This window comes from Anomaloglossus baeobatrachus, chromosome 11, assembly GCF_048569485.1.
Source record: "Anomaloglossus baeobatrachus isolate aAnoBae1 chromosome 11, aAnoBae1.hap1, whole genome shotgun sequence".
Classification (NCBI taxonomy): Eukaryota; Metazoa; Chordata; class Amphibia; order Anura; family Aromobatidae; genus Anomaloglossus; species Anomaloglossus baeobatrachus.
Window position 1 is genome coordinate 31,143,666 of NC_134363.1, and position 25,363 is coordinate 31,169,028.

Sequence of the window (25,363 nt, forward strand, 5' to 3'; positions counted from 1 at the left end):
AGGAGACAAGTCTGGAGATGCTGCAGGCACAGAAGACAAGTCTGGAGCTGTTGCAGGCACAGAAGACAAGTCTGGAGATGCTGCAGCCACAGGAGACGAGTCTAGAGATGCTGCAGCCATGGTAGCATGTTTAGGCCACACAGGCTGCTCACAGTAATATAAGCAACATGCAACCTGCTGTTGTCATGATGAAATACAGCTCTACGGACACATTTGAAAAAAACTGTCATATACACGTGGGCAGAGAATATACCCAATATACTGGTGAGATGATGAGGAGACCCTCCAAAAACACACATACCCCCTAGTATTATCTACACAAGAAATCTCTGCGTTTCTTCACACAATTTAACATTTTTATTATAGGAATAAAATAAATAAAATAAATGTAATGTTTGGAACAAAAAGTAGTAACGGCCCTTTCACCAGAGGTTCCCCTAAATATACAGAACTTTATACAAGTCTACAATCCTACACAATGGCGCACAAATCAAAAAGAAAAAAGGGGCAGGGGGCATCTGACTGGTCACAAAATGGATCCTCCTCCACGACGTGTGCCCTCTGGCATGAGGGGCACAGACCCTCCTGTTTTGTGTCTCGAAAACATGTAAATATATACAGCGATGTGATTAATTTACATCTTCCATCACAAAAAAAGCCCTGAGGCCTACTACTAATACTAGAAAGGCGGCCATTTTGTAACCAGGGACTAAATTCTATCCCTTAGTTCATGTGACCAGGAACTAAGGGACATTTCTCCGACAATAAAAGTGGCAGCCATTTTATGACTTTGCTTCAGAGCACAAGATGGCTGCTTTTTAGTAAGTGAGGGATATCACTGGGCTTAAACTGCTCATTAGGCAGCCATATTGTCATTAGAAAATCTGCCTGTCGCCCGTAGCAACCAATCACAACGCAGCTTTCATTTTAGCAGAGCACGTTAAAAAATGAAAGCTGAGTTGTAATTGGTTGAAATGGGCAAATCAGACGGCAACCAGCCTTAAATCAGTGACAGGGAGACATGAACGGCTTTAACTACCAATCAGAAACCAAGTTTCATTTTGAAGAGATTCTGAAGGGTCGCCATTGGCAACGAAACCTATTGACAACTAAATCAGTGACAGGGAGACATGACAGGCTTTAACAACCAATCAGAAACCAGGTTTCACTTTGAAGGGATTCTGAAGGGTCGCCATTGGCAACAAAACCTGAGCGCCTATTGACAACTGTCCAACTTTATTTGTAAAATGTTTTTAGCAGCAAAAGTGAATTAAAAAGGCAATGTGGTAATTTTTTTGTTTTGCGGCCCTGTCACGTGGCCTCCTACAAACACGTACATGAACCCGCTTCATTTCTGTCCATTCACAATCCAAAACCATCGATACGTTTTTAGTACAGAGGAGCGAATCGATTCGTGTCAGGGCCGGGAAGGGGGTCAACATTTGACAGACGTCTGTAGTCTCCACCTCCGCCGGTACTTCGGGCCGATCTACTGATAATTTTTTTCACCCCTTTTCACCACTCGTTGGCCGAATTCAGACCAAAACGAATCTGTATTCGAGCAGATCGAATTTGGAAGACTCGCTTAGCAAAACCGCACGAATAAAAGGGTCTGTTTTGGAGGGGGGGGGCTTAAAAGTGTCCCAAATTTTTGGAAAAAATTGTGGTCCCTCATGGCTTGACTTCATATCACCAGGCCATGTTGAAAACATCTCCAAACTGCCAAATCCTTTGGATTTTTTCCCCCATCAGTTCTTGGCAGTCTTCACAAAGGTTCAGGACAGCCATTTTGTATCTCAGGTCCTGCATTCTGTTCTCAAAATGGCCGCCAACATACTGTAAATATCACTTCTCATACATAAATGCCCAGAGGGTTGCGAAAGCCTTTAGTACCATTATATTACATCCAGAAAGAGTAATATACAAGTTCACAGGTAAAAAGGAGCAGAACGAATGGATGTATATACATAAGCCGGCGTACACCAGGGAAAGACCGGTAAAACCTCCCACGACCCGGCCATATGTCAGTTTCCTTCTGTGGCTTCAGTCATATTTCTCTCACAAGTTCCTCCTTTTTTTATAACAAGTCATTGCTTTATGTCCTTGTCTTCCCCTTTTTCCTTTGGCTCAAGTCCCAAAAAAGTTCTCAGTATCGCGAATTCTCCTCAGCGGCCGTGACCATCACGTCCATCCATATCCTCATGGCTTCCGGGGTCGGGGCCACCATACAAAACAGGCGCTCAAAGGTCTTCAAACAAAATGTCAGCTTGGGGTGTGGGCTCTGGAGAAGTAAAAAGAATAAGAGTAGGACATTAAGAAGCTCATTAAGATGGACGCAGAGGGGGAAGGCCTGTCTATTGGGGGGAGGATAGATACTAGAGCTGGCAGGATATGGAAGGCACACTGAGGCAGGCACTATATAGAGGTGACACTCACTGGCATAGTATGGTGAGCACACGGTGCCTAACACTATATGGAAGGGACACCGAGGCTGGCACTATAGTAGAAAGACTGAGGCTGGCACTATATGAAAGGGCCACTCACTAGCACAGTATGGCAGGCACACTGAGGCTGACACTATATGGATGGGACACTGAAGCTGGCACTATATGGTAGGAAGACTGAGGCTGGCACTATATAGAGGGGACATTCACTGACACAGTATGGTGGGCACACTATGGATGACACTATATGGAGGGGACATAAAGGCTGGCACAGTATGGTGGACATACTGTGGATGACACTATATGGGGGGTACATCAAGTCTTGCACAGTATAGTGGGCACACAGAGGCTGGCACAATATGGTAGGGACACTGCGGAGGAATTATATAGAGTAGACAAAGAGGCTGGCACTATATGGTAGGAAGACTGAGGCGTCACTATATGGAGGAGACAATGAGGCTAGCACTATATGGTAGGGATACTGAGGGGTCACTATATGGAGGAGACACTGAGGCTGGCACTATACGGTAGGGACACTGAGGCTGGCACTATACGGTAGGGACACTGAGGCTGGCACTATATGGTAGGGACACTGAAAGGTCACTATATGGAGGAGACACCGAGGCTGGCACTATATGGTAGGGATACTGAGGGGTCACTATATGGAGGAGACACCGAGGATGGCACTATATAGTAGGGACACTGAGGCTGGCACTATACGGTAGGGACACTGAAGCTGGCACTATACGGTAGGGACACTGAGGGGTCACTATATGGAGGAGGCACTGAGGCTGGCACTATATGGTAGGGACACTGAGGCTGGCACTATACCGTAGGGACACTGAGGCTGGCACTATATGGAGGAGACACTGAGGCTGGCACTATACGGTAGGGACACTGAGGATGGAGGGGACAGATTACTCACCTTAGAGGCACTGCGTAAGTGGTCATAATACACCTCCTCTATGGCCTGGAAATAGATCACCCCCTTCAGCTTCTGCTCTTCTTTGTCTGCAGAACCATCACACAGGTCATTATAGCCATACACGTCACCTACATCCATTATAACACATTGTGGCGCCATCTGTCCACAAGATAACCCCGCAGGCACCTGCATAGTACGCCAGTCGTCTCTTCTGCCTGTCAAACACGAACCAGCGCTTCTTCCACGTCTTTATCCGGCCGCCCATCTTCACCAGGTAGCCCTTGCAGCACATGGCACTGACCCGTACGTGCGGACAGGTCTCCACGCTGTGCCCCGAGGCTTCCAGATACGATCGGAGGTCGAGGGGCGGCTGAAAAGGAGAAGACGAATTCTTAATGCAGCTTTGGATATGAAAACATAATGCAACAGGTGAGCAGTGAGGGGGTGTGCAGACTTACGGGCTCTGCGGGAGTCTCAGGTACGACTGTCTGCACTAAGGGGGGGTTGGAGACCGCGGCTTCTTCCTTCACGTGGTTTTGCTCCAGTTCCAGACGCTTTGTCATTTCTTTAGCCGCTCTCTTCTCCTCCTGGGAGTAAGCAAAAAGAACGGATTATGAGCGAGATTACAGCTTTAGAAATATTGCAGCGTAATGAATGAAGGTGTGAACCGCGCGAGAACATGACTAGAGAGCACAAGGAAGGTGTGAACCGCGCGAGAACATGACTAGAGAGCACAAGGAAGGTGTGAACCGCGCGAGAACATGACTAGAGAGCACAAGGAAGGTGTGAACCGCGCGAGAACATGACTAAAGAGCACAAGGAAGGTGTGAACCGCGCGAGAACATGACTAGAGAGCACAAGGAAGGTGTGAACCGCGTGAGAACATGACTAGAGAGCACAAGGAAGGTGTGAACCGCGTGAGAACATGACTAGAGAGCACAAGGAAGGTGTGAACCGCGTGAGGACACAACTAGAGAGCGCAAGGAAGGTGTGAACCGCGTGAGAACATGACTAAAGAGCACAAGGAAGGTGTGAACCGCGCGAGAACATGACTAGAGAGCACAAGGAAGGTGTGAACCGCGTGAGAACATGACTAGAGAGCACAAGGAAGGTGTGAACCGCGTGAGAACATGACTAGAGAGCACAAGGAAGGTGTGAACCGCGTGAGGACACAACTAGAGAGCGCAAGGAAGGGGTGAACCGAACGAGGACATGACTAGAGAGCACAAGGAAGGTGTGAACCGCGTGAGAACATGACTAGAGAGCACAAGGAAGGTGTGAACCGCGTGAGGACACGACTAGAGAGCACAAGGAAGGGGTGAACCGAACGAAAACATGACTAGAGAGCACAAGGAAGGTGTGAACCATGCGAGAACATGACTAGAGAGCACAAGGAAGGTGTGAACCGCATGAGAACATGACTAGAGAGCACAAGGAAGGTGTGAACCGCGTGAGAACATGACTAGAGAGCACAAGGAAGGTGTGAACCGCGCGAGAACATGACTAGAGAGCACAAGGAAGGTGTGAACCGTGCGAGAACATGACTAGAGAGCACAAGGAAGGTATGAACCGTGCGAGAACATGACTAGAGAGCACAAGGAAGGTGTGAACCGTGCGAGAACATGACTAGAGAGCACAAGGAAGGTGTGAACCGTGCGAGAACATGACTAGAGAGCACAAGGAAGGTGTGAACCATGCGAGAACATGACTAGAGAGCACAAGGAAGGTGTGACCCGCGCGAGGACACGACTACAGAGCACAAGGAAGGTGTGAACCGCGTGAGAACATGACTAGAGAGCACAAGGAAGGTGTGAACCGTGCGAGGACATGACTAGAGAGCACAAGGAAGGTGTGAACCGCGCGAGAACATGACTAGAGAGCACAAGTAAGGTGTGAACCGTGCGAGGACATGACTAGAGAGCACAAGGAAGGTGTGAACCGCGCGAGAACATGACTAGAGAGCACAAGGAAGGTGTGAACCGCGCGAGAACATGACTAGAGAGCACAAGGAAGGTGTGAACCGTGCGAGAACATGACTAGAGAACACAAGGAAGGTGTGAACCGTGCGAGAACATGACTAGAGAGCACAAGGAAGGTGTGAACCGTGCGAAGACACGACTAGAGAGCTCAAGGAAGGTGTGAACCGAACGAAAACATGACTAGAGAGCACAAGGAAGGTGTAAACCGTGCGAAGACATGACTAGAGAGCTCAAGGAAGGTGTGAACCGTGCGAAGACACGACTAGAGAGCACAAGGAAGGGGTGAACTGCGCGAGAACATGACAAGAGAGCACAAGGAAGGTATGAACCGTGCGAAGACACGACTAGAGAGCACAAGGAAGGGGTGAACCGCGCGAGGACATGACTAGAGAGCACAAGGAAGGTGTGAACCATGCGAGAACACGACTAGAGAGCACAAGGAAGGTGTGAACCGCGCGAGGACATGACTAGAGAGCTCAAGGAAGGTGTGAACCGCGCGAGAACATGACTAGAGAGCACAAGGAAGGTGTGAACCGTGCGAAGACACGACTAGAGAGCTCAAGGAAGGTGTGAACCGAACGAAAACATGACTAGAGAGCACAAGGAAGGTGTGAACCGTGCGAAGACATGACTAGAGAGCTCAAGGAAGGTGTGAACCGTGCGAAGACACGACTAGAGAGCACAAGGAAGGGGTGAACTGCACGAGAACATGACTAGAGAGCACAAGGAAGGTATGAACCGTGCGAAGACACGACTAGAGAGCACAAGGGAGGTGTGAACCGCGTGAGGACACGACTAGAGAGCACAAGGAAGGTGTGAACCATGCGAGAACATGACTAGAGAGCACAAGGAAGGTGTGAATCGCGCGAGAACATGACTAGAGAGCACAAGGAAGATGTGAATCGCGCGAGAACATGACTAGAGAGCACAAGGAAGGTGTGAACCGTGCGAGAACATGACTAGAGAGCACAAGGAGGGGGTGAACCGTGCGAGAACATGACGAGAGAGCACAAGGAAGGTATGAACCGTGCGAAGACACGACTAGAGAGCACAAGGAAGGTGTGAACCGCGCAAGGACACGACTAGAGAGCACAAGGAAGGTGTGAACCATGCGAAGATACGACTAGAGAGCACAAGGAAGGGGTGAACCGTGCAAGGACACGACTAGAGAGCACAAGGAAGGGATGAACCGTGCGAGGACACGACTAGAGAGCACAAGGAAGGGGTGAACCGTGCGAGGACACGACTAGAGAGCACAAGGAAGGGATGAACCGTGCGAGGACATGACTAGAGAGCACAAGGAAGGTGTAAACCGTGCGAGGACATGACTAGAGAGCACAGAGGATGGTGTGAACCGTGCGAGGACATGACTAGAGAGCACAAGGAAGGTGTGAACCGTGCGAGGACATGACTAGAGAGCACAGAGGATGGTGTGAACCGTGCGAGGACATGACTAGAGAGCACAAGGAAGGTGTGAACCGTGCGAGGACACAACTAGAGAGCACAAGGAAGGTGTGAACCGTGCGAGGACATGACTAGAGAGCACAGAGGATGGTGTGAACCGTGCGAGGACATGACTAGAGAGCACAAGGAAGGTGTGAACCGTGCGAGGATATGACTAGAGAGCACAGAGGATGGTGTGAACCGTGCGAGGACATGACTAGAGAGCACAAGGAAGGTGTGAACCGTGCGAGGACATGACTAGAGAGCACAAGGAAGGTGTGAACCGTGCGAGGACATGACTAGAGAGCACAGAGGATGGTGTGAACCGTGCGAGGACATGACTAGAGAGCACAAGGAAGGTGTGAACCGTGCGAGGACATGACTAGAGAGCACAGAGGATGGTGTGAACCGTGCGAGGACATGACTAGAGAGCACAAAGGATGGTGTGAACCGTGCGAGGAGACGACTAGAGAGCACAAGGAAGGTGTCAACCATGCGAAGATACGATTAGAGAGCACAAGGGAGGTGTGAACCATGCGAGGACACGACTAAAGAGCACAAGGAAGGGGTGAACTGTGTGAAGACACGACTAGAGAGCACAGAGGATGGTGTGAAACGTGCGAGGACACGACTAGAGAGCACAAGGAAGGTGTGAACCGCGTGAGGACACGACTAGAGAACACAAGGAAGGTGTGAACCGCGTGAGAACATGACTAGAGAGCACAAGGAAGGTGTGAACCGCGTGAGGACACGACTAGAGAGCACAAGGAAGGTGTGAACTGCGTGAAGACATGACTAGAGAGCACAGAGGATGGTGTGAACCGTGCGAGGACACGACAAGAGAGCACAAGGAAGGAGTGAACCGCGTGAGGACACAACTAGAGAGCACAAGGAAGGTGTGAACCGCGCGAGAACATGACTAGAGAGCACAAGGAAGGTGTGAACCGCGTGAGGACACGACAAGAGAGCACAAGGAAGGTGTGAAACGCACGAGAACATGACTAGAGAGCTCAAGGAAGTTGTGAACCATTCAAGGACATGACGAGAGAGCACAAGGAAGGTGTGAACCGTGCGAGGACACGACAAGAGAGCAGAAGGAAGGTGTGAACCGCGTGAGGACACGACAAGAGAGCACAAGGAAGGTGTGAAACGCACGAGAACATGACTAGAGAGCACAAGGAAGTTGTGAACCATTCAAGGACATGACGAGAGAGCACAAGGAAGGTGTGAACCGTGCGAGGACACGACAAGAGAGCAGAAGGAAGGTGTGAACCGCGTGAGGACACGACAAGAGAGCACAAGGAAGGTGTGAAACGCACGAGAACATGACTAGAGAGCACAAGGAAGTTGTGAACCATTCAAGGACATGACGAGAGAGCACAAGGAAGGTGTGAACCGTGCGAGGACACGACAAGAGAGCAGAAGGAAGGTGTGAACCGCGTGAGGACACAACTACAGAGCACAGAGGATGGTGTGAACCGTGCGAGGACACGACAAGAGAGCACAAGGAAGGTGTGAACCATTCAAGGACACGACAAAAGAGCACAAGGAAGGTGTGAACCATTCAAGGACACGACTAGACAGCAGGTGTCTTCCCTGAGACAGGCTGTGCATTGTGAAACACCGATGCGTATGAAGTCACGCTTGGCCTGAGTCTCCTTAGTCAAACAATGGCTCTATTCTCAGCTCCACCCTATGAAAACAATGGCTCCTCCATGACGGATAACACACGGCATTACTCTCATAACCTCCAGATTTCCTTGTCTCAGAAACACTATATATAAAGACTTGTCTGAATCCACTGATTGTGAAGGCATCGAACGACTATCTAATGAGTCTGGCATCGGTTTCCTTCCCTCCACCGATGTTAGGAGATAATAGACAGTTATCCCCGATATTTGGGCATCTTAAAGGGGGAGTGTTACATGGTCAAAAGTGAATTCTTTTTACTCACATTTTATTCCCATTATTCCCCTGAGTAATCCGTTTTTTATTTTTTTTAAATCCGCCATACGGTTCCAGAGATATGGACCTTTTTTAAGAAGAGCAATTGTGTGGGGTCTCTACAAAAAGGGTGTGGCTAACTGCCTAAAGACATGCCCCCAGAGACGCCTGTGAGCCACGCCCACTTAGTAAAACCATAAAAATGAGCACTTAATAAAAAAGTGCCCATATCTCTGGAACCGTATGGTGGATTTAAAAAAAACAAGCACTGGAATACTCAGGGGAGGAGAGGGAATAAGGTAAGAGTAAACACTAAACACTTAAGACCTGATGGCAAATCCCCTTTAAGAGGGTATTTCAGTGCCCATATCTCTGGAACCGTATAGCGGATTTAAAAAAAACAAAAACTATAATACTCAGGGGAGGAGAGGGAATAAGATAAAAGCGAACACTGGACACTTATGACCTGATGGCAAATCCCCTTTAAGGGGGTATTAAAGTGCCCATATCTCTGGAACCGTATGGTGGAATTAAAAAAAAAACAAAAACTGGAATACTCCGGGGAGGAGAGGGAATAAGATAAGAGCAAACTCTAGACACTTATGACCTGGTTGTAAATCCCCTTTAAGAGGCTATTTTGGTGCCCATATCTCTGGAACCGTATGGCGGATTTAAAAAAAAAACAAAAACTGGAATACTCAGGGGAGGAGAGGGAATAAGATAAGCGCAAACACTAGACACTTATAAACTGGTGGCAAATCTCCTTTAAGGGGGTATTTCAGTACCCATATCTCTGGAACCGTATGGTGGATTTAAAAACAACAAAAACTGGAATACTCAGGGGAGAAAAGGGAATAAGATTAGAGCAAACACTAGACACTTATGACCTGGTTGTAAATCCCCTTTAAGGGGGTATTTTGGTGCCCATATCTCTGGAACCGTATGGTGGAATTAAAAAAAACAAAAACTGGAATACTCCGGGGAGGAGAGGGAATAAGATAAGAGCAAACTCCCAACACTTATGACCTGATGGCAAATCGCCTTTAAGGGTGTATTAAAGTGCCCATATCTCTGGAACCGTATAGTGGAATTAAAAAAAAACAAAAACTGGAATACTCCGGGGAGGAGAGGGAATAAGATAAGAGCAAACACTAGACACTTATGACCTGATGGCAAATCCCCTTTAAGGGGGTGTTTCAGTGCCCATAGCTCTGGAATTGTTTGGCGGATTTAAAGAAAACAAAAACTGGAATACTCAGGGGAGGAGAGGGAATAAGATAAAAGCAAACACTAGACACTTATGACGTGGTGGAAAATCCCCTTTAAGGGGGTATTTCAGTGCCCATATCTCTGGAACTGTATGGCGGATTTTAAAAAAGCAAAAACTGGAATACTCAGGGGAGGAGCGGGAATAAGAAAAGAGCAAACTCCCAACACTTATGACCTGATGGCAAATCCCCTTTAAGGGTGTATTAAAGTACCCATAACTCTGGAACCGTATGGCGGAATTAAAAAAAACAAAAACTGGATTACTTAGGGGAGGAGTGAGAATAAGATAAGAGCAAACACTAGACACATATGACCTGATGGCAAATCCCCTTTAAGAGGGTATTTCAGTGCCCATATCTCTGGAACCGTATAGCGGATTTAAAAAAAACAAAAACTATAATACTCAGGGGAGGAGAGGGAATAAGATAAAAGCGAACACTGGACACTTATGACCTGGTGGCAAATCCCCTTTAAGGGGGTATTTCAGTGCCCATATCTCTGTAACCGTATGGCGGATTTAAAATAAACAAAAACTGGAATACTCAGTGGAGGAGAGGGAATAAGGTAAGAGCAATCACTAAACACTTAAGACCTGATGGCAAATCCCCTTTAAGGGGGTATTAAAGTGCCCATATCTCTGGAACCGTATGGTGGAATTAAAAAAAACAAAAACTGGAATACTCTGGGGAGGAGAGGGAATAAAATTAGACACTTATGACCTGGTGGCATATCCCCTTTAAGGGGATATTTCAGCTTACAAAGCCAACTACTGTTTATGTGATAACTGTTAGATTGATGTATGTCCTATGTCTCTGTCTATTATATATGCGGTTCTCCTGGACATCCCCTTTAACTAAAATCACCCGTACACACAAAATCCAAAGTATTATAACAGGATCGGTCTAGGTCGTAGTGTCTATGCAAACCCAGATATGGATTTTTGGGGTTTTCAAACTGGGGATGACTCATGGATGCATATTTACAGGATTTTGTATATATATACATACATATATACATACACATACATACATATATATATATATATATATATGTCTATCCTCAGCTGCTTATCTGCCCTGTTTGTAAAGGATCAGAGCAAACATGAAAAACTTGTTTGTCAACTGGCTTGTCAGGGAGCAGCAGGGAGATGGGAGAGTCTGCAAAATAGCTTCTATACAACCTATAGATTATCATATAAGGGCTCCTATAATGCACACATACACCAGGCTGCACGAGACGCAGGGCCCGGGCACATACACACACACACACACCAGCCGGCCGCAGACTCCATACCCGCGTCCTGTGCCACTTCTGCCGTCTGACTCACTGAAGAGCTGGTGCCCCGGGCTCGCCTCCGAAAAGCAGAAGCAGTTGTGTGACAGTCATGTGACGGCGAGGTCAGCCCCGCGCAGCGCTCAGTGGATGGGGCCAAGTGCAGGATGGGGGAGAGGGAATTGTTACAGTGAAGCCTTACTTTTGACTAATGCACGCTCACATGGAGGGTGTCATCAGGAAATCACCCGCCTTTTATGCTAAATGTATTTTTTTTTCATATTACTATATATAAAAAAAAAAAAATCACACCAGCCGCTAAACTAAAATGACCTTTTCTGCTCTGTGCAGATAACGTTTCAGCAGTCTCATGATCATCACTGACAAGATTACAACGAAAGCGGGCACATCTAGATAACACAGGATTCAACATTTACAATAGGAGATGTCACAGCTCACCTCCTCCTCCTGTACAATTACTAATAACACCTCTATATATAATAGATTACACAGGATCCACTATTCACAATAGGTGATGTACAGGAGGAGGAGGAGGTGAGCTGTGACATCACCTATTGTGAATGGTGGATCCTGTGTTATCTACTATATAAAGGTGATATCAGAGCTTATATTCTCCTGTGCAAAGACTGATAACATCTCAATATTCAGTAGATAACACAGAAACCACCATTCATAATAGGTGATGTCACAGCTCACCTCCTCCTCCTGTACAATGACTGATAACACCTCAATATTCAGTAGATAACACAGAAACCACCATTCATAATAAGTGATGTCACAGCTCACCTCCTCCTCTTGTACAATGACTGATAACATCTCCATATACAGTAGATAACACAGGATCCACCAATCACAATAGGTGATATCACAGCTCACCTCCTCCTCCTGTACAATGACTGATAATAAATCTATTACAGCAGATAACACAGGATCTACCATTCACAATAGGTGATATCACAGCTCACCTCCTCCCAATCCTGTGCAATGACTAATAACACCTCTATATACAGTAGATAACACAGGATCCTCCATTCACAATAGGTGATGTCACAGCTCACCTCCTCCTCCCTCCTGTACAATGACTGATAACACCTCTATATACAGTAGATAACACAGGATCCACCATTCACAATAGGTGATGTCACAGCTCACCTCCTCCTCCCTCCTGTACAATGACTGATAACACCTCTATATACAGTAGATAACACAGGATCCACCAATTACAATTTTTTCCAATCTGAGGTCATCATAAAATAGGGCTAGAGACCCTGATTACAATGCTGGGTCAGTTACTGGGCTTCTTGCTGCAGTTTTGATAAAATCCCTGTTTTATCTGCTGCAGCTCTGCTAGCCCTTCAATGATGAGTCCTGCTGCAGGAGCATGCACAGAGCAGCGTACACACTACACATTGCCCCCCTTCTATACTGCGGATCATTACTCACCCTGGCCTTCAGGAGGCGCTCTTTCTCTGCCATGGCCTCCAGCAGCTGACGCTCCATCTCCGCTATTTTAGGTATGGGTCTATGGAGGAGGAAAGACAGTAAGTGACTATGGAGCAGCGCTACACACAACCACACCAATCACACTAATGAGGATTACCTGTATGTCAGGGGCAGCCTGGGAGCGCTGCTCTGAAGCCTTCCTCCACAAGACCTCCTGTCTTCACCCTGCAGGTTGTGGCCTCTGGCGATCTGAAGATTGGGGCTGATGGCTAGGGCGATCTTCCCGCCAGAACTGCTGGAGGAGACGGCGAGGTGCAGGGCCAGACCGGCGCTCTCCAGGCACGCTGCAAGACGAGAGGCGACAGGTGACTGTGTGCACACCGCTCTACCCGGATTCCTCCAAGGTAGGAAGACGAGCACTGGTATTACACTGCACCACCATGTTCAATATATCTGCTCGCTGTCAGTGATCAAAAGTCAGAGGAAAACCTCCCCACTGCATCCAATCTGGACACACGTCCCCGGCTCTGACTCATTTGTGCTTGGGATGGACGTCAAGACTGTATACCAGTGTAACAGAACATCAGCTGCGAGAACAACGGATTGTGAGAGTCCAGAAAAAAAATAAATAGGTCCTCATTCACTTACAGCAAGCAGAGGACTAAAACACAGCGAGGAAGTGAAATAGAAAGCATGTAAAAACAGAAAACTTTTTTATATTGTGAATGCAATGTACTGTATATATTGAAACGTGTGTGTGTGTATATATATATATATATATATATATATATATATATATATATATATATATATATATATATATATATACACACTATATTTTTCGGATTATAAGACGCACCTGGGTTTTAGGGGAGGAAAATAGGAAAAAAATTGAAGCAAAAGATTTGGTCACAACACATTATGGGGGTAATTTCCCTCAACTATATACTAATTAGCTCCGTCGTGGTATATATGATTGCCCTCCTGGAATATGTGTCCCACCACCTTGGTATATGTCCCTCATCCTGACCCAATCCTGGTATATGTGTCTCCCATCCTGGTATATATGTCTCCCATCCTGGTATATATGTCCCTCATCCTGGTATATATGTCCCCCATCCTGGTATATATGTCCCCCATCCTGGTATATATGTCCCCCATCCTGTTATATATGTCCCCCATCCTGGTATATATGTCCCCCATCCTGGTATATATGTCCCCCATCCTGGTATATATGTCCCCCATCCTGGTATATATGTCCCCCATCCTGGTATATATGTCCCCCATCCTGGTATATATGTCCCCCATCCTGGTGTATATGTCCCCCATCCAGGTATATGTGTCCCCCATCCTGGTATATGTGTCCCCCATCCTGGAATATGTGTCCCCCATCCTGGGCCCAATCCTGGTATATATGTCTCCAAACCTGGTATATATGTCCCCCATCCTGGTATATATGTCCCCCATCCTGGTATATATGTCCCCCATCCTGGTATATATGTCCCCCATCCTGGTATATGTGTCCCCCATCCTGGTATATGTGTCCCCCATCCTGGAATAAGTGTCCCCCATCCTGGAATATGTGTCCCCCATCCTGGGCCCAATCCTGGTATATATGTCTCCAAACCTGGTATATATGTCTCCCATCCTGGTATATATGTCCCCCATCCTGGTATATATGTCCCCCATCCTGGTATATATGATCCCCATTCTGGTATATATATGTCCCCCATCCTGGTATATGTGTCCCCCATCCTGGTATATATGTCCCCCATCCTGGTATATATGTCCCCCATACTGGTATATATGTCCCCCATCCTTGCATATATGATCCCCATTCTGGTATATATATGTCCCCATTCTGGTATATATATGTCCCCCATCCTGGAATAAGTGTCCCCCATCCTGGAATATGTGTCCCCCATCCTGGGCCCCATCCTGGTATATATGTCCCCCATCCTGGTATATATGTCCCCCATCCTGGTATATATGTCCCCCATCCTGGTATATATGTCCCCCATCCTGGTATATATGTCCCCCATCCTGGTATATATGTCCCCATCCTGGTATATATGTCCCCCATCCTTGCATATATGATCCCCATTCTGGAATATGTGTCTCTCATACTAGAATAAGTGTCCCTCATACTGGAATATGTGTTCCCCATCCTGGTATATGTCACCCATACTGGGCCCAATCCTGGTATATATGTCTCCCATACTGGTATATATGTCCCACATCCTGGTATCTATGTCCCCCATCCTGGTATATATTTCCCCCATCATAGTATATATATTCTCTATCCTGGGCCCATCCTGGTAGATATGTCCCCATCCTGGTATATATTTCCCAATCCTAGGCCCCATCTTAATATATTTGTCCCCCATCCTGATATGTATGTCCCTAATCTTTGAATATACAGTATGTCCCCTATTCTGGTATATACTGCAGGTTTCCGATTCTGGTATATAGGTCTCCGAACCTGGGCCCATCCTAGTATATAGGTCTCTGATCCTGGTATATAAGTCCCCTATCCTGGGCCCATCATAATATATATGTCTCCAATCCTGGCATATATGTCTCCCATCCTAGTATATATGTCCCCTATCCTTGACGCATCCTGGTGTCCCCCATGCTGGTATACATGTCTCCCTTCCTGGCATATTTGTCTCCCATCCTGGTATATGTGTCCCTTATCCTGGACCCCCTCCTGGTATATATGTCCCCCATCATAGGCCCATCCTGGTATACATACTCCCCTTTCCTCCGCTCATGCAGTGTACTCTTCTGATGACGGGAACTGACTTTGGTGTGTAAGCGATGTTCAGTGCATGACGTCAGCACCATGTGCCCCCAGTCACACGCCGTCAGCTGCCCACTAAGCAGATGTTAATCCAAAATGTATATTTACTGCTCCCCCATACCCATAATCCCACCCAGCTCTCAGCACCGGCGTCAGTGATAGTAAATAACTGTGAAGATTTCTATTATCACTGACCTCAGTGCCAAGAGGTGGGGAGTGGTATCATGGGCGTGGGGAGCAGTGAATATTCATTTTCTTAAATAGCAGACACATGTGATCACCCACTACTGCCTCCACTGGCTTCCTACACCGGCAACCCTGTTCCTGCCTTCTATGACCGCGCTCCACCGCACAGAGAGCCAGGTACATTTTGGACTATAAGACGCACCCCCAATTTCATCCCAAATTTGAAGGGGGGGGGCGTATTGTGTGCCTTATAGTCTGAAAAATACAGTATATATTTATATAATAATGTTCAACATCATAAAACAAAACTATTTTTCAACTCACTGTTGCCGTGAAGGGAAACTGGGCGGTCAGATTGGCGGACAAATGGCGCATTTCCTCTTCTCCTAGGCAGGCTGGAGGTCCTCTGAAGCCCCTAGTGGACAGTTTAAGTAAATATTAACAAAAAAATAAATAAAAAATAAATTATATATATATATATAAATATAAAAAATATATGTGAAAGTAAATATATATATTATTTTATTTATATATATATATATATATATATATATATAATTGCCTTATTCTGTCTGTCTGTCTGTCTGTCTTGCTCCAAAATTGTGTCCTTACGGTGACACAAAGCTGATTGGCCGCTGGGCTCGCCATGGCCCCGCCCCCCCCGCACGGATTGGCCGGCCGCTTGCCCAGGCTCCGCCCCCCCACAGATTGGCCTCTCGCCCCGGCCCCCTGCAGGCATTGGCAACTCGGCCACGCCCCGCCCCCCTCACGCAATGGACGCTAGCTCTGGCCCCGCCCCCCCCACGCATTCCCCGAACCGACACGGAGCCACGACTCCCAGGTGAGTACTGTACCCCCGGGAGACGACATCAGCGTACGCCGCCAACCCAGCCGACACATACCCTCGCATTGCTGGGGCTGGCCGGCGTATGCTGGTGTGGGCTCCCGTGCGAGCGGGGGACGAGATACGCTGGTAACCATGGTAGCATAGTTACCAGCGCATCAAGGTCCTGCAGCGGCGGAACATACACACGCACACACATAACACACACACACATCAGATCACACTCACTCTCACACACACACCTCACACACACCTCACACACACATCACATCGCATCCACATACTCACAACATCCTGGGATATCGCTTGCTTCTCGGCGGCGATACTGTGCAGTGAACTTCCAGGACCTGCCGGAGGATCACATGGCCAGAAGCATGTGATATCCCCGGATGTTGTGAGTATCAGCGCGTATGTGCGATATCGTCAATGTGTGTGTGTGTGAGTGTATGCGATCGGGTGTGCGTGAGTGTATGCGATCGGGTGTGCGTGAGTGTATGCGATCGGGTGTGTGTGAGTGTATGCGATCGGGTGTGTGTGTGTGTGTGAGTGTATGCGATCGGATCTGTGAGTGTCGGCAGAGGAGCACGGCGTGCTGGAGGAGGCTGGGAGGAGAGAGGCTGATGCTGGGGGAGGCTGAGGCTGGGGTAGGCTGGGAGGAGAGAGGCTGATGCTGGGAGGAGAGAGGCTGATGCTGGGAAGAGAGAGGCTGATGCTGGGGGAGGCTGAGGCTGGGGTAGGCTGGGAGGAGAGAGGCTGATGCTGGGAAGAGAGAGGCTGATGCTGGGAGGAGAGAGGCTGATGCTGGGGGAGGCTGATGCTGGGGGAGGCTGATGCTGGGGGAGGCTGAGGCTGGGGTAGGCTGGGAGGAGAGAGGCTGATGCTGGGGACAGAAAAGGCTGATGCTGGGAGGAGAGAGGCTGATGCTGGGAGGAGAGAGGCTGATGCTGGGAGGAGAGAGGCTGATGCTGGGGACAGAGAGGCTGATGCTGGGGACAGAGAGGCTGATGCTGGGGACAGAGAGGCTGATGCTGGGAGGAGAGAGGCTGATGCTGGGAGGAGAGAGGCTGATGCTGGGAGGAGAGAGGCTGATGCTGGGGACAGTGAGGCTGATGCTGGGGACAGAGAGGCTGATGCTGGGGACAGAGAGGCTGATGCTGGGGACAGAGAGGCTGATGCTGGGAGGAGAGAGGCTGATGCTGGGAGGAGAGAGGCTGATGCTGGGAGGAGAGAGGCCGATGCTGGGAGGAGAGAGGCCGATGCTGGGGACAGAGAGACTGATGCTGGGGACAGAGAGGCTGATGCTGGGAGGAGAGAGGCTGATGTTGGGATGAGAGAGGCTGATGTTGGGATGAGAGAGGCTGATGCTGGGAGGAGAGAGGCTGATGCTGGGGACAGAGAGGCTGATGCTGGGAGGAGAGAGGCTGATGCTGCAGGCAGAGAGGCTGATGCTGGGGACAGGGAGGCTGATGCTGGGGACAGAGAGGCTGATGCTGGGGACAGAGAGGCTGATGCTGGGGACAGAGAGGCTGATGCTGGGGACAGAGAGGCTGATGCTGGGGACAGAGAGGCTGATGCTGGGGACAGAGAGGCTGATGCTGGGGACAGAGAGGCTGATGCTGCGGGTAGAGAGGCTGATGCTGCGGGTAGAGAGGCTGATGCTGGGAGGAGAGAGGCTGATGCTGCGGACAGAGAGGCTGATGCTGCGGGTAGAGAGGCTGATGCTGGTGCAGCATGGGGGATGGAGCACGATGGGGGGTGCGCAGCATGGGGGATGGAGCACGTTTGGGAGTGCGCAGCATGAAGGATGGTGCACGTTTGGGAGTGCGCAGCATGGCGGATGGAGCACGTTTGGGAGTGCGCAGCATGGCGGATGGAGCACGTTTGGGAGTGCGCAGCATGGGAGATGGAGCACGATGGGGGGTGCGCAGCATAGGAGATGGAGCACGATGGGGGGTGCGCAGCATAGGGGATGGAGCACGATGGGGAGTGCGCTGCATGGGGGATGGAGCACGATGGGGAGTGCGGAGTATGGCGGATGGAGCACGTTTGGGAGTGCGCAGCATGGCGGATGGAGCACGTTTGGGAGTGCGCAGCATGGCGGATGGAGCACGTTTGGGAGTGCGCAGCATGGCGGATGGAGCACGTTTGGGAGTGCGCAACATGGCGGATGGAGCACGTTTGGGAGTGCGCAACATGGCGGATGGAGCACGTTTGGGAGTGCGCAGCATGGCGGATGGAGCACGTTTGGGAGTGCGCAGCATGGGAGATGGAGCACGATGGGGGGTGCGCTGCATGGGGGATGGAGCACGATGGGGAGTGCGGTGCATGGGGGATGGAGCACGATGGGGAGTGCACACCTCCCCCCAACACACACACACACACACACACGCGCACTGCACAACACACCACACACACACACACTGGGAACCACAAACAACTGCCCTACACAGACACCCACACACACAGACAACGCTGCACACACAAATATACGCACATACCGCACAACACACACATTGCACAAAACATACCTCCCCCCAAAACACACCACACACACACAAACCGCGCAACACACACACACACAACGCTACAGACACACAACGCTCCACAAACAACGCAACACACGCAACACACATACAACACCGCTCTCACCCCCTGCCACACCCAGACAACACCCAGAACATGTACAGCCCCTACACAAACACTTGGTAACTACACACAACAACATCTATCTATATATATATATATATATATATATATAACAAAAATCATACATGAACTACACAATACGTAAATTCTAGAATGCCCGATGCGTAGATGCGTATATATATATAAAATAAATATATATATATATATATATATATATATATACACACACATTATTTATCTTTAGCCATATACATTTTATATATATATATATATATATATATATATATATATATATATATAAATAAAATATGTAATATATATATATATGTAATATATATATATATATATGTAATATATATATGTAATATATATATGTAATATATATATATATATATATATATATATATATATATATATATATATATATATATATACACACAAAAAGTCAGTATAGCCCTAGCATTATGATGATAATAGTTAGATCATAGTATTTTATGATCTGGCAATTCTAAAATGGTAAAATCTTTATTTCTTTTCCTAATTAATCATTTAATCATCAAAATGATTAATCAAATCATCCTCCATGTCTATTAGGGGGGATTATTGCTGAATATTTTGAAAGAAATTGACATAAATCATCAAAAGAAAATAAATATATAAATAAATAATAATAATAATAATAATAATAATAATAAAAAAAAAAGTTTAAGCTGTAATTCCCCAATCTTCCAGCAGGTGGCAGCAACGCTCTTTTATTGCACAGACCAGATTGTTTATGTTGTGCATTTTTTCACGTCAATCCGATTTGATTATTTGTGATTGGGAAGGGTTACTTATGACACATCTATATATAAAACAGAAACTGGAGCGTGTTCCTTGGGGTGTACTCACTTTTAATTTGCGCATGGACGTGTGAGGTTCATGCTTTGAAGTGAGCTCCAACGTATTGGAGTCCTACTTAAAACAAGAGAAGCGTCTCAAGAGAGCGGAGAAAAGTGCAAACATTTAATGAGAGATGAATGGAGGCGGAGTGGGTGCGAGAAAGGGATTTAGGGCAATGAGGGGATTTAGAGGGGGGAGGGGTAAGGCTAATTATACACATCAGATAGATGAGATTTGGGGAATAAATATGTTTCTGCAGATCTGAGAGTGCACGTCTCCTTCAAATGATAAAATAAAGGGCAATTACACTAGATGCTGAATGATAAAAAGGTAAAACAAGAAACTACAAAAATAAGGAGCCAGACGATCTGTGACATACCATTCATATATAAGGTTTATTTCTCACCTTTTTGGAGGAACCCTCCTTCCCGTTCTGTTGGTCTGAGTTTTTCCCACTCAATGCGTTAAGAGCGAGCAGGCGATCCTTCTCCTTGAAAAAAAAACAAAAGTACAACCCCATGAGGTCACAGATTCTTAATATCCTCCACCTTTTGGGACAAATGCTTGTATTGTTGGCCAAATATAATTTTTGTGATTTGGTTTCATTAAAAATTTGGCACCGTTTGCCTTCTATAGGCTCTCTGTCGCCCTGTTTATTTGCTGGCTGTAGAATGAGTTAACTGAGAATCCTTCAGTGAGCTCTTCTAAAGGTCTGACTGGAGAGTTTATAACTCTTAAGTGTAATGCAGCACATTGATTTGTGGTGTAGTGTTTCATATCTCCTGTGGTGGCGCTGCAGGGAAACTGAACACTTACATGAGATCACTGCGACTCCCAGAAATAAGACAAACTGTGATCAATTGATTTTAAGGGGACCCTTATTGCACTCAAAAGAAGACAACCCCTTTAAAAAGGGACAGACACCAGCTCAGAAGTGGCCACTTCTTGCTCTTATTTTATTCCTTGCTCTTAATTTTATTTAGTTTGTTTTGTTAAAATTTCCCATATGATTCTAAAGATATGGTCCTCGGGGGCGGTGCTCAGTGTCTGAAGACACGCCTCCGAGGATCCCTTGACGTTCACACTAAGTAAACAGTGATAAAACTGTATGGCGGATTTTAGGAAAACAAAAACCGTAACACTTAAGGGAGCAGGCAGATTTGAGAAAAACACAAAAACGTAGTAGTCAGGGGAGCATGCAGATTTTAGAAAAATGAAAAATCTAATACTCAGGGGAGCAGGTGGATTTTATAAAAACAAAAGAGATCATTAGTGGCCAGTACTTGCTCTTTTTTTATTCCTTGGCCTTAAATTTTATATAATTTTTTTGACTTCATAAAATCTGCCATACTGTTCTAAAGATATGGACCGCGGGGGCGGTGCTCATAGTATCTGAAGACACGCCTCCAAGGATCCCTTGACATTAGCACAAAATAAAAAGTGCCTATATCTCTGAAACCGTATGGCGGATTTTGGAAAAACAAAAAACTTGATACTCAGGGAAGCAGACGGATTTAATATAAAAAAAAAAAACATAATGCTACGGGGAGCAGGCAGATTTTAGAAAAACAAAAAACTTAATACTCAGGGGAGCAGGCGGATTTTAGAAAAATAACAAAGTTCAGAAATGGCCAGTTATTGCTCTTATTTTATATTCCTCGGTCTAAAATTTTATTTTTTTGCCTTGCTAAAATCTGCCATACAATTCTAAAGATATGGTCTGCGGGGGTGGTTCTCATATGGTAATTATTCAGAGCAGTCTGGAGACACGCCTCCGAGGATCCCTTGAGGTAAGCATTAAATAAAAAAAAAGCCCATATCTTCAAAACCATATGTCGGATTTTAGAAAAACAAAAAATTTAATATTCGGGAAAGCAGGCGAATTTTATTAAAACAAAACATAATACTCAGGGGAGCAGGCTGATTTTAGAAAAAGAAAAAACATGATACTCAGGGGACCAAGTAGATTTTAGAAAAACAAAAAAGCTCAAAAGTGGCCAGTTCTTGGTCTTATTTTATTCCTCAACCTTAAATTTTAGTTTTTTTGCCTTGCTAAAATTTGCCATAATGTTGTAAAGATATGGTCCGCAGGGGCGGTGCTCAGTGTCTGAAGACACGCCTCTGAGGATCCCTTCAAGTTAGCACTAAATAAAAAGGCCCATATCTCTGAAACCGTATGGCGGATTTTGGAAAAACAAAAACTGTAATACTCAGGAGAGCAGGCAGATTTTAGAAAAACAAAACGTAATACTCAGAGGAGCAGACGGATTTTAGAAAAAACCCATAATACTCAGGGGAGCAGGCGGATTTTAGAAGAACAAAAAATGTGATACTCAGGGGATCTGACAGATTTTAGAAAAACAAAAAAAGCTCATAAGTGGCCAGTTCTTGCTCTTATTTTATTCCTGAACCTCAAATTTTATTTAGTTTTTATGCCTTGTTAAAATTTGCCATACTGTTCTAAAGATATGGTCCGCAGGGGCGGTGCTCATAGTGTCTGAAGACACGCCTCTGAGGATCCCTTCAAGTTACCACTAAATAAAAAGGCCCATATCTCTGAAACCATATGGCGGATTTTAGAAAAACAAAAAACATAATACTCAGGGATGCAGGCGGATTTTCTAGAAACAAAAACTAATACTCAGGGAAGCAACGTGAATTAAATAAGTGCAAGATAAGACACTTGTGACCCAATGACAGGTCCTCCTTAAGATGCATTCAGATTGCACTTCAGTCGCCCGGAATAATTAGTCATTATCAATCACACCCGCTATTGTCATTTCACTGGGCACGACTGTACATCTATATTTAGTGCAGGGTGTGAATGATCCCTGATTTTTACATAAAGTCTGTCCATCCTGTAATTAGGTGTCAGTGACATCCCTATGCCAAAAACTAAAAATAATATTATAGGACCTAATGACAGCGGCAGTAAATAAGTACGGCTGTGGATCTTTGGGAGTATAGGTAATGATTAGTGCCATAAGAAACTAAAGGGTCTTGGGACTGCCAGAGATATCCGAGTATAGTGCCGCTCCATTAATTTCTGAGCCCCAGTCTTAGGATCAAAGCAGGTCCCCCCAATAATCAGCAAGTTATTGTCTATCCTGTGGATAGATAATAGGATCCTAAGATGGGAAGAGCCCTTTAAAAAGGATCCATTTATCACCTAATCCTGTGATATGGCGGAACATGCTGCCGTCAGTTCCAGTAATTTGTTAGGACGTCATCCTGACATCTTGGCATTTCGGGGGTGGCGGGTGTGAGGCTGACAGCTCTCGGGTGTGACGCCATCGCTCGCTGCCTTGGATCTAAGCCAAGTCATGTTCCCATTTGTTCATTGTTTGTCGGATTAAGGTGAAATGGGATCACTGAATTCTGACACTTCTAATGAGGCGCTCTAAATCCGTGTACGCGTCCATTCCTACAGTCAGGAGACCATGGCAGCCCACCTAGCAAGAGGCTCCAGCCCGACGGGGAGAACCAGGAGGGGACAATTCTTACTTTTGCTCAATAATTATACAGAAATCCTGAACAGTATATTTAGGATTTCTGTGCGCCCGGTATTTTCTAGATGTTTATAGCTCGGTCTCTGTGACCCTGTGTATGAATTCCCTGTCTACCAGCTAAACTAGGGGCATAACGGGTACAAAAGTAGTCACACTCCCAAAGACCCTTATACAATAGGGACACAAGGGGTTACATATATAAGCTATTCTAACCATCAGAGTCTACTCATATGGAAGAGGGACCTTTCAGATACAAGTGAGAATCAATAAACCTGTTATATCGATTATAAGCTCTTGTAAGCCCACCTGCACACTAAGGCACCCAATTAGTTATGGAAAGCTTAAGGACCCTCTACACATCAGCCTAATGATCATTCTTCCGGCAGCTAATTCTCTTGACAGCCCCATATACAGGAATGGTCGGCTTATTGCTCCTGTGTTTTCTATGATCATCCCTGCCATACCCCTTTGTCTACTCCAGACTATCACCCTCCAGACTCCTTTGCCCCCTTCAGTCTCCTTTGTTCCCTCTGGAACCTTCTGCCCTCCTGCAGACTCCTTTGACCCCTCCAGTTTCCTCTGTTCCCTTTGGAACTTTCTGACCTCCAGACTCATTTTTCCCCTCCAGACTCCTCTGTTCCCTCTGGAAACTTCTGCCCTCATCCAGACTCCTTTGACCCCTCCATTCTCCTCTGTTCCCTCTGGAACCCTCTTCCCTCCTCCAGACTCCTTTGCCTCCTTCAAACTCATCTGTTCCTTCTGGAATCTTCTGCCCTCTTCCAGACTCTTTTGACCCCTCCAGTCTCCTCTGTTCCCTCTGGAACCTTCTGCCCTCCTCCAGACTTCTTTGCCCCCCTCCAGTCTCCACTGTTCCCTCTAGAACCTTCTGCCCTCCTCCAGACTCCTTTGCCCCCTCCAGTCTCCTCTGTTCCCTCTGGAACCTTCTGCCCTCCTCCAGGCTCCTTTGCCCCCTCCTGTCTCCTCTGTTCCCTCTGGAACCTTCTGCCCTCCTCCAGACTCCTTTGACCCCTCCAGTTTCCTCTGTTCCCTCTAGAATCCTCTGCCCTCCTCCAGACTTCTTTGCCCCCTCGAGTCTCCTCTGTTCCCTCTGGAGCCTTCTGACCTCCTCCAGACTCCTTTGCCCCCTCCAGTCTCCTCTGTTCCCTCTGGAACCTTCTGCCCTCCTCCAGACTCCTTTGCCCCCTCCTGTCTCCTCTGTTCCCTCTGGAACCTTCTGACCTCCTCCAGACTCCTTTGACCCCTCCAGTTTCCTCTGTTCCCTCTGGAACCTTCTGCCCTCCTCCAGACTTCTTTGCCCCCTCCAGTCTCTACTGTTCCCTCTAGAACCTTCTGCCCTCCTCCAGACTCCTTTGCCCCCTCCTGTCCCCTCTGTTCCCTCTGGAACCTTCTGCCCTCCTCCAGGCTCCTTTGCCCCCTCCTGTCTCCTCTGTTCCCTCTGGAACCTTCTGCCCTCCTCCAGACTCCTTTGCCACCTAAAGTCTCCTCTGTTCCCTGTGGAACCTTCTGCCATCCTCCAGACTCCTCTGTCAACCTTCTGTCCTCCTCCTGTCCTCCCCTAGTATTATCTGCCTTTCTCTAGACTATTCTGATGGTAGCTTATCGTCTACAGTACAAAATGATCCTCTACTGAAATTGCAGAGACCTGATCCTTCTCTTCCCAAATTCAGACCGTCGGTCCACCCCATCGATATCAGTGGGCTTGGCCTACTTTAGTCTGAGTAACCTTTTAAGC

The 25,363-nt window shown here is 47.0% G+C and overlaps 1 protein-coding gene across 2 annotated transcripts in view; it reads right to left on the reverse strand.

Annotated features, from left to right (window-relative positions):
• Positions 1 to 334: 334 nt before the first annotated feature.
• The window catches only part of PHLDB3 (pleckstrin homology like domain family B member 3), a 78,239-nt gene continuing 53,210 nt past the window's right edge, over positions 335 to 25,363 (reverse strand). The window contains exons 8-16 of one of the 2 annotated variants that reach the window (XM_075327494.1): positions 20,508 to 20,591; positions 20,111 to 20,173; positions 16,054 to 16,144; positions 12,898 to 13,084; positions 12,741 to 12,819; positions 3,828 to 3,956; positions 3,556 to 3,739; positions 3,370 to 3,455; positions 335 to 2,281 (exon numbers count right to left, since the gene is read on the reverse strand). In XM_075327494.1, coding sequence (XP_075183609.1) covers positions 2,147 to 2,281; positions 3,370 to 3,455; positions 3,556 to 3,739; positions 3,828 to 3,956; positions 12,741 to 12,819; positions 12,898 to 13,084; positions 16,054 to 16,144; positions 20,111 to 20,173; positions 20,508 to 20,591 — 1,038 coding nt within the window. In that variant the 3' untranslated portion in view covers positions 335 to 2,146. The remainder of the gene's footprint in view (positions 2,282 to 3,369; positions 3,456 to 3,555; positions 3,740 to 3,827; positions 3,957 to 12,740; positions 12,820 to 12,897; positions 13,085 to 16,053; positions 16,145 to 20,110; positions 20,174 to 20,507; positions 20,592 to 25,363) is intronic. The other variant, XM_075327495.1, reaches the window with a different exon arrangement.